Below are 9,559 nucleotides of genomic sequence, written 5' to 3'. Positions count from 1 at the left end.
GCGTGGGGCCTAGGGATCCTCAAAAAACCCATGGGAAGTGCCAGGCGGGGGTGCTGTGTCCCTGGGGATGCCACGGGTGGCCGGCAGGGGACTGTGGGACAGCAGTCCTGGCACTGAGCCTCTGCAGATGCCTGCAGGTCTGAAGGAAGACTCGTTCAACGTGCTGGACCTGGCAGAATACACCAAGAACCGGCCCTGGTGGCGCAAGGTCTTTGCCCCCAGCTCGGGGTCGAGTGCTGAGAAATACAATGTGGCCACGCAGCTGATAATTGGAGGGGTCACAGGATGGTAAGATGTGCTGGGACTGCCATTGCTGCCCATGGCAGGTGCCTGCAATTGCTAGCTGGGCTTTTGGGAGCGTGCTGATGGGTGCGTCACGGGCATCTGGCAGTCTTTCAGAGAAGGCAGGTGTCCAGCTCACTCAGCCCACTGGCATGCTCTGCTGGGCTGTGGGAGGTCTTAAAAGCTGTCTCTAACATGGAGCTGAAGAACCGAAACTATCCCCTATGGAAGACAATGACATCAAGCTTTAATTTTTGAACTGAGATAGTTCTCTTTAATTTCTGGCATAAAGTGGTGGCGTTGAATTTAGCACAGGCCAGTATGAGGCTCTTGGAACAAGGATGCCTTGTTTCCTGAAGGGGGGTGTGCATCAGGCAGCTGCACAAAACCCTCCTCTTGTGCCTGTGGGCATGGTTCCTGGGATTTCATGTTGCTTGTAGCAAGTGCTGGGGGCTTGTGGTTCTATTTGCAACTTCATTCCCACAGCAGCATTGTTTGAGTTGAAAATGGTGTTGTCACACTGCTTTGCTTCTTGCCATGCCTCTTCTTCACATGGCACAGGAGTAACCACTAAAACTGTGACTGTTCCCCATTTTATGACAGAAGTGTGAGCTGGCCGCCTCTCCTGTATCTTCACTAGGTGTATGTACTCAGAAATGGGTGGGAGCAGGCTGCTGTTATTTTGCACTGTTGATAAGGAAACTGATCAAAGTGTAGTCTGTTTTTTGTGTTACGATCCACTTGCCCTTTGCTGCATGGCTGAGGAATGGTGTGGCTCTTCCTTGAGCTCAGGCTGCAGTGATGTCTTCCATGCTGAGAGCACGTGACACAATTTGGAGATCAGTATACCTTTAGACCGCTGCTGTCTGCTTGTTTCATCATTTTCCTCTTCTGAGAAATTAAAAAGGAAAAAAAAACCTATTTTTTGGGCAACAAAAAGCTTGTCTTGTGATCCTCCCATGCTCTATCACAGCAGCAGCAGATATGCTACATAATTTCCCTTCAGAGGTGATACCATTTTAAAAAAGCTAAAGTCGCTTTTGGGAGGAGTTTGACACTGAAGAGATAAGAATCAAAACTGCAAAAGGCTGACATGTGATAGTGAGAGTAAAAACCTGTAAAGCATCACTTTTGGCTGGGTGCAAATTGTTTTCTCTCTGGTTGCTCTTGGGTTTCTTCTGCCGTTTTTCAGGCTGTCTCCAAGTCTTGGGTAATTACTGCCAAAGGCAGCCTTGCCTCTGGGAAGCGTGCTGGGGACTGTGTGTTTGGCATCTCCTTCTCCTGACTGGATTCTGGTTGATTTGTAGGTGTACTGGATTCATCTTCCAGAAGGTTGGAAAGCTGGCAGCGACAGCTGTGGGAGGTGGCTTTTTCCTGCTTCAGGTGTGTATGAACAGTGGTCGAGCTTTCCAAGAACTGGTGGGGGTGAAAGGCTGTCTAGTGATCGTTATCTTTTGGGATGTGTGGGGGCAGTTCCCTGCTCTGCCCGGAGCTCAGCATGGCTCTGGATGTCCCAGGTGTGTGTTCCCTGTGGTATATAGGTGCAGCAGCAAAGCAGGATCAGCATATATGAACTTAAGGATTACCAAAAGGTCCTATGGACTTAGGGCCCACAAAGGCATGTGGGAGCTGTTACTGCAGGGGCATCTGAGCAAAGCAGGGAGCAGCCTTCGTGTGTGGCAAACTACACTGCTGCAGGACTGTCTGGTCAGAACTGGTACTGTGCTTAGTCCTGTGCCTGTGGAGATGGTGTCCCTGGAGGAACAGCCCTGGATGTCAACAGAGATTTGTCTATGTCTGTGATATGCTTCTTGTCAGTCTGGCTGCTTGAGGAGTCAGGCCAGCACAGATGGGGCACTCTGTAAAGCGTTGGGGAAGAGGAGAGAAACAGAGATCTCTTCCTGTCCTCAGCCACTTCTGGTTTCCAAGAGCCCTGGCACTGAGGGGAGCTGCTTGGATGTGGACATCTAGCTCATAGATCCTGCAGCAGAAAGGACAGCTCTCAGGCCTCACTCAGCAGACTTGTTTGTTTGCTTCTCAGGCACCATCCTGTGTGTGACTAGTTCTTCTCACTCTTCTGGCTTTGCTTGTTCTGCTAAAAGCCAAAAGCTTGCTCTGAGCAGGAAGAGTTCCACTATGAAATCATCCTGACCAAATGAAATGGAGATGAATAGGTGTGTCCACCCACAGCAGCAGGAAAACCACAGAGAGTCTCAACAATATGTGTGGCAGTTGTGTGGGGCAGATGATGCCAGCTTTGCATTAGATAGTAGAGGGCAAAACAGGAGAAGCTCCGTGTGCTCTGCTGGCAGGAGATAACTGTGGGAGCCAGATGTTGCAGGACAGTTCATACAGCTACAGGGATGGTCCTTGGTCTGTTTTTTAAGCTAGTGTGCTCATCCTCTCAGCCCACTGGACCAGTGTGTGGGAGATGGCTGTGATCAAGGAAGGTGGGTGGGCAAAGGGGATCTGTTTAGCCATGGTCATGCAGGACGTTACTCCAGGAACTTTCTTTCCACCACTCCAAACTCTAGATTGCAAATCACACCGGATACATCAAGGTGGACTGGAAGCTGGTGGAACGGGACGTGAACAAAGCCAAGCAGCAGCTGAAATTTCACAGCAGTGGTAACAAAATGTCTCCAGAAGTGAAAAGCAGAGTGGATGAGGTGAGACAACTCTCTTACGGCGTGTGCAGTTGCTTAGCTGGAGGGACAGCAGAAAATGGGATTGACTCCTGGGCTCTTACAGATCTTCCACTGTGCAAAATAGAAGGAGGGAATGCTTGTGTGACAGCAAAATTATCATGGCAAAGGCTGTGGATGTTGTCTACCTAGAATTTAGTAAAGCCTTTGACACCATTTCTTATGCCATTCTCCTGGAGAAGTTGGCTGCTCATGGCTTGGGTGGGTGTACTATTTGCTGGGTAAAAAACTGTCTGGATGGTCAGGCCCAAAGAGTGATGATGAATGGAGATAAATCTAGTTGGTGGCCAATCACAAGTGATGCTCCCCTGGGCTCAGTGTCTGAGACAGTTATGCTTAATGTCTTTATCAGTCATCTGGATGAGGGGATGGAGTGCACCCTCAATAAGTTTGTGGACAACGCAAAGCTGGGTGGGAGCATAGATAAGCTTGAGGGTAGAGGAGCTTTACAGAGGGATCTGGACAGGCTGGATCAATGGGCCGAGGCCAGTGCTATGAAATTCAACAAGGCCAAGTGCTGGGTCCTGCACTTGGGTCACAACAACCCCAGGCAAAGCTACAGACTTGGGGAGGAGTGGCTGGAAAGCTGCCTGGCAGGAAAGGACACAGGGCTGTTTGTCAACAGCCACCTGAGCCAACAGCCATGTTGTGTGTGCCCAGGGGGCGAAGAAGGCCAACAGCATCCTGGCTTGTAAAAGAAATAATGTGGCCAGCAGGACTAGGGAAGTGATCATCCCCCAGTACTCAGCACTGGTGAGGCCACAGCTGTAATAGTGTGTTTAGTTTTGGGCCCCTCACTACAAGAAAGACACTGAGATGCTGGAGTGGGCCCAAAGAAGGGCAACAAAGCTGGTGAAGGCTCTAGAGAGCAAGTCTTATGAGGAGCAGCTGAGGGAACTGAGGTTGTTCAGTCTGGAGAAAAGGAGGCTTGGAGACCTCATTGCTGTCTACAACTGCCTGAAAGGAGGTTGTAGCACGGTGGGTGTTGGTCTCTTCTCCCAAGTAACAAGCAATAGGACAAGGGGAAATGGCCTCAAGTTGTGCCAGGGAAGGTTTGGGCTGGGTATTAGGAAACATTTCTTCACTGAATGGGTTGTAAAGCACTGGAACAGGCTGCCCAGGGAAGCTGTTGAATCACTGTCTCTGGAGGTATTTAAAAGACAAGTAGATGTGGTGCTTAGGGACATGGTTTACTCAAGAGTTGGACTTGATCGTCTTAAAAAGGTCTTTTCCAACCTTAAAAATTCTACTATGATTCTGTTGTTCTACGTATGTGTATTTGAGACAGACAGGGTGGTTTCTAGGCATGACACCACATCACTGTGAGTTGCTGTGAATCCCTTGGGTTTCTCCTGGGGCTGTGGGCAGAAGTGTCTCTTCAGTCTGACAAGGAAAGCTAAGCAGGTCTGGCAGCAGAGTGGTGTAGTTGCCTGGGCTCTGCGGTGCCCTGGTCTGGCAGGCAGAGGCAGCAGCCCCCTCTGTGAGACAGACGGGTGTCTGTCAGAGCCCTGGGGCTGTGGGCTCAGGCTGCAGCTCTGGGAGGATCCGGGCTGTGCTGGGGCTGTGGGATTGGGAAGCAGAGGCCGTTACATAGGAGACTTTCCCACACCCCAGCAGGGGCCTCTGCGAGCACCGCGCACCTTGGGGAGCAGCCTGAGCGGTGTCTTCATGTGGGGAGGGTGCCTGAGCAGCCTGCTGTGGTTGAACACTGTTGGCTCTTCTCTCCCCTGCTTAGGTGATCATATTTCTGAAGAAGAATGTTATCCTGACTGGAGGGTTTGCTGGAGGATTCCTGCTTGGAATGGCATCCTAGAAACTGCACTCGACTCTCTCTTCATGCCCAGCCTCCTCTGCCCACCTCTACTGTTGTTCTCTCTCACTTAGAAGTGAAAGGATGTTGCTGACAGGCTCAGTCCATTCTTCTCACAGGTTCCAGCCGTTATTTCTCACAACACTGCTTCCAATTTCCAACTTTTTATTCTGTTTGAGCTGTTAGGGTGTTGGGAATCTATCTGAAAGCTTATTACTCCTGATGTGTCATTGCAATTCCTTGCCCTACCAAATATGCCCAGACCCAAATTTTCTGAGTTACAGCCTCATAAACATGTAGTGGTGGAAAAATCTCTTAAATCTGCTTCTTCCAAGGTGCTCAAGGCTGTCACGTGTCTGCCAGTATATGTGTACAACAGCTGTCCACTGCTATTTAGCTTGCACTTTTTCTGCCCTGGCACTTGGAAAGCCTGTGCTTTGCTCTGCACAGAGATGGTGTGTGCAATCCAAAATGTGCTTGGCTGTTCTGGGGTGGGTGCATAAGTATCAATGGGCAGCCTGGGCTCTGTCTAGAGTGGGTGAATAAGGAGCAAGTTGATGCTACATGTGGTGCTGGAAGTTCTCCTGCCCTCACCCCTGCTATTGCACTGCACATAGATGGCCATTTGGCTTCTTCTCTGATGTTATTTTTACCCCTTACTGGCATTTCAGCACTGCTGATGGAAACTGAGCACCATGGGTGACTCTGCAGGCCCTTTCCTGGTCATGTGTTCTCCAAGTCACCAGGCTTGCTGGGCTGGGGAAGGCCTGGCTGGCTGTGCACCCCTGAAGCACGCTGAGGTGCTCTCTTGTGGTGGGTGGGCTCCAGTGTGCTGGGCCTGGCTGTGTCAGGCATTTCAGCCATGCACTTACTGTAAATCACCTTGGGCCTCAGACTGGTGTTTCTAGGTGTGCTGTGACCTCTGGCCACTTTGGTGTTGGTGATACTGTTAGAGCTGTACCCATGTGGGACAGGATTGTAGGCAGGAAATGTATCCCTGTTTGGGATGCGTTGTACTGATCTGGGGTCCCTGTTGCCAGCTCTACTGGAGTGGTGGCAGGAGAGGATGTGAAATCTGGAGTGCTGTCCTTTACCTGCTTCTGCTGAGCACAAACTCCACCTCCCCAGTCTCTGCAAGCAACTGAAATGACAAAACTGGTGGTAAAACCAGGTTGTGGGCTTGTGGAAGGGGCTCATTTCCATACTTTCTGTCTTGCTTACGTTCCTTCCTTGTTTGCATTTACCATTTCCACAAAAAAGAAGAGCTGTGTACTTAATTCCATTAGCTGCAGCCCTTCTCCTGCCAGTGATGGGGCAGCCCAGATGCAGAGCTCAGCTTTTTCTGGACAGTCTGCCCTGGGGCAGGTGTGTGCAGGTCAGAACTCTAACTGACAACAGACTATAATAAACAAATGCCTTGGAGGTTGTGCTGGCTGTGCTGTGCTGCTGCTATTGCTTTCCAGAGTGCAGGGACTTGCATGATGGCACGGTGATGTCCTCCAGCAGGCACGTATAGGAGTTCTTGCCAAGGATGTTTTTGTTTGGGGTTTGTTGTTTTTTTATGTGAAAGCCCATTCTTCCATGGGAAACATGCCAGGGAGAGATGACACAGTGGTGATGGGGATGCAGCACCTGGCTCTGTGGCTGCACCCCATCTCAGTGCAATGTAATGCCTTTCTGATCATCCACCACTGCTTCCATGTATGGCTAGAAGTGGAGGCCTTCCCCCAGGAGCTGATGGAAGAGTTGGAATGGTGGGTGCTTCCACCAGAGGCTTTGGGGTGAGCACTTGCAGCTAATTTTGCTTCAGCTCTGTTGATTGAAGTGTCAGTGTAGCAGCACATTGACTTAGCTGAGGCTTTCTCACCTTCAGGATCTCAGAAGAGGCTGCAGGTAATCAAGAAATAGAGATTGGTACCTTTGGTTCTGTCCTGCCATACATGGACAGAATGAAGGGGCAGCTGCGTTCACATCCTTTCAATGATGATCTTAAAAGCCATCCAGGACTGCAGGAGTGATGTGCTGCAGCAAATAAGTCTTCAGTAAACTGGTGTTTGACAGGGGAGTGACAGGTGATGGTGGTTTTAGTTTGGCTGGTGTTTGTTTTTTTTGTAGGAACCCCGCAGGGCTGGATGTGCATGAATTTATATATTTGTATTGCAGGGCTATCTCTTGTTCCTGTAGGAAGACAGCATCACTGCCCCTCTGCCTGGTGTGCTTCATAACACTCCTTTTGAGACGTACTAATCTCCACAAAGCTTTCTCCAACAGTAAAGCTCAAAGAAAATCATTAACAGACCTTAGGGGTGTTTTTCAGGCTCAAACACTGACTGTTTCTGCCTGGCCCCAGGGATGGGGGTACTGGGTTCTGCTCTGCAAGGTCACGACTTGCTGCTATGGAGAGGAATGGCCCAGAGAGGGAGCTAAAACGCCTCAATTGCTGCTGGACAAGGCAACGAGTAACAAATTCACATTGTTTGATGTGAGTGCAGGCAGGGAATGGACAAGGACATCAGGACCTGGCAGATCTTTCTGTTGTGCCAGTGTCAGGCTCATGGCTGGCACTGTTTCATGCTGTGGGCCCATACTGGAAACTGATGCTGAATCCACCTCTGTGGAGATGCTTTTTCATTGTTGCAAGTGCCACCATGTGGTGTTCCACCCTGCTCCCTTTGGTCTTGTTTCAACAACAACTGGCATCTGTTCCAATGTGAGAAGGTTTTAAATACACTAGGCTTTTAAAGTGTTTTTATATATTGTATGTAAATGCTTGTTGAAGTGATATTTTATTAAACAGTTTTGCTGTAATAGCTTCTTCTGTGTCAAGTCTGTTGACTTCTTGGGAAACAGTGTGATTTTGTGATACCCAAATGTTGCATTTGACTCACCAGAGCAGTTACAGCCAGTCTGGTAGCGTGAGGCCACCAGCCTTCCCCCTTCTTTGCAGGTAACCATGGGCTGCCTCAGTAAACCCTGTCGCCCTGATGGTCCTGGCACCAGTCACCCGTGTTCCAAATAGGTGGGATGCAGCTGGGGCAGGAGGTGATTCTGTTGCCAGCCTGGATTCAAAGCCTGTCTGCTGAGCAAGTTTGCTCCACCCAAGTAGAAATGGGCATGGAGACAAGGTTTTTTCTTTTTAATAGGTGCAGCAGAAGCCTAAATATTTTTTAGCATCTATTAATGACTTTTTTCCACTGTTCCTGCTCAGATAATGGCAAAAGAGAAAAATTATCCACTCAAGCGTTTGAGTTGCGTTGCAACATTGTCATCACGTTCCCCTGCCTTTCAAGAACACTGAAACCTCTGTTTTGTCTTAAGGTTTTTGAGGGGGGGAGAAGGGGCAGGAGGGGAAGACTAGCCCTGAATTCTTCTGATCTTGAGCCCTGGTTATAAAATATCAAGGAGCTTCTATTTAAACATGATGATATCACATGTTGCTCTGGACTGAATAGCAACCAAGCTGCTCAGCTTGCAGCTATGTGGTATTAATAAACAACCAAACTGAGACTACAATTTGTTCCAGTCATTTATTTTGTGTTATAGCATTTCAGAGCAGTGAATACAGATGATTTGCTTCTCTAGGCTTCAATACATTCAACTATTGTGCCTAGACTATAGTGGTCTCTTTATAGAAGCTGTATTTTGTAAGTTGATCACCGCACAGAAGTACTTTGCAGCTAGGTCTAATGCCAGAGCTAGGGGCCTAGTGGGTTCGAAGTCTGCTGTTTTGGTGCCTGGGCCCTGCAATGGACTTCGCATCCGCTGAGGTGCCTGGACTCCTTGCTACAGGGGACAGAGAGACTTGGGCAGCTCTGAAGGGTGATGCAGGAACCTGTCTACCAAGCTCTTCATATCGGTCACAGGAAATTCTGCTACGCAGGTGAGCCATACCTCCCTGGGGTCCAAACACTGCTGGCTTGTGAGCCTGGAACGCTATGTTGAAAGCAAGTGCCCCCAGCCACTTGCTCAGTAAGCAGCAAGTTCTTGGATCTAGCCCAGGGCTTTGTGACAGGTCTCTGGGTACCAGTGGGTTGAACTACGCTGAGTTCCGAACGTATTGCTTAAAGGTGTTCAATTATACATAAATTTATAAATTTTATATGAACAGTCAGATCTTTCAAATGAATATTGCTTTTTTAAAAAACCCTATTCCTGTAGCAATCCCTGAAATTATGTTCCTGTAACATCTTTGTCATGCAAATAGCAGCGTGTAGGCAATTCAAATATAAATTAACCAAAAGTCTGTCCAGTGGGAAAGTGAGGCACTTAGGCAAAGTGACTTGTAGTCACCTATCGTCTGTGCAAGACCTAGGAACAATCCCCAAACCCGATTCCCATTCTTGAGCTTGAACCACTGGACAAGCAAATGTCTGGAACTATTGCTGAGGGCAGCAATACCTTTGCTGTGTGAAGATGGGCTTGTTTTATGTGTCACGCTTAAACTCACTCTTCTGAGCTCATTTCCTGTACCTCTCACTCCAAAAGCCTGAATAACTTGGTTCCAGTTCTCCATTTTGAGAGCAAAGATGGATTAGAGTAAGGTAAGCATTCTAAAAACATTAAGTTGACTTTTCACAGACACAGGTGCAATGCAAAGACAATGTAGATGTTTTGGTACAGAAAATAAAGTCTGTTAACCAGGCCATCTGTTGGTACCACATGATACTTTTTGGTGTGCCAGATGATGTCTTCTAGACTTGAAATGCAAGCACACAAGCTCTGCAGGTGAGTCTGTGCTCTGGCACCTGCTGGAGCTGCACTG

The 9,559-nt window shown here is 48.7% G+C and overlaps 1 protein-coding gene across 1 annotated transcript; it reads left to right on the top strand.

The window, feature by feature from the left end:
- Positions 1-86: 86 nt before the first annotated feature.
- FUNDC2 (FUN14 domain containing 2) lies at positions 87-5,096 on the top strand. Its single transcript, XM_008941793.1, has 4 exons — positions 87-288; positions 1,590-1,665; positions 2,817-2,951; positions 4,723-5,096. The coding sequence occupies exons 1-4, from the start codon at positions 128-130 to the stop codon at positions 4,798-4,800; spliced, it is 450 nt and encodes a 149-aa protein (XP_008940041.1). The 5' UTR covers positions 87-127; the 3' UTR covers positions 4,801-5,096.
- The last annotated feature ends 4,463 nt before the right edge of the window (positions 5,097-9,559 follow it).

The sequence above is a fragment of the Merops nubicus genome, unplaced genomic scaffold (assembly GCF_000691845.1).
Source record: "Merops nubicus isolate BGI_N331 unplaced genomic scaffold, ASM69184v1 scaffold17496, whole genome shotgun sequence".
Lineage (NCBI taxonomy): Eukaryota > Metazoa > Chordata > Aves > Coraciiformes > Meropidae > Merops > Merops nubicus.
Note: the sequence above shows the minus strand (reverse complement) of the source record. Positions and strands in the feature narration are given on the sequence as shown.

Bases quoted from the DNA above. Each gene is read 5' to 3' on its own strand.
- FUNDC2 (XM_008941793.1), top strand. From the start codon at position 128: ATGCCTGCAGGTCTGAAGGAAGACTCGTTCAACGTGCTGGACCTGGCA. The intron at 289-1,589 runs GTAAGATGTGCT...GTTGATTTGTAG, and splicing joins ATTGGAGGGGTCACAGGATG to GTGTACTGGATTCATCTTCC. The intron at 1,666-2,816 runs GTGTGTATGAAC...TCCAAACTCTAG, and splicing joins GTGGCTTTTTCCTGCTTCAG to ATTGCAAATCACACCGGATA.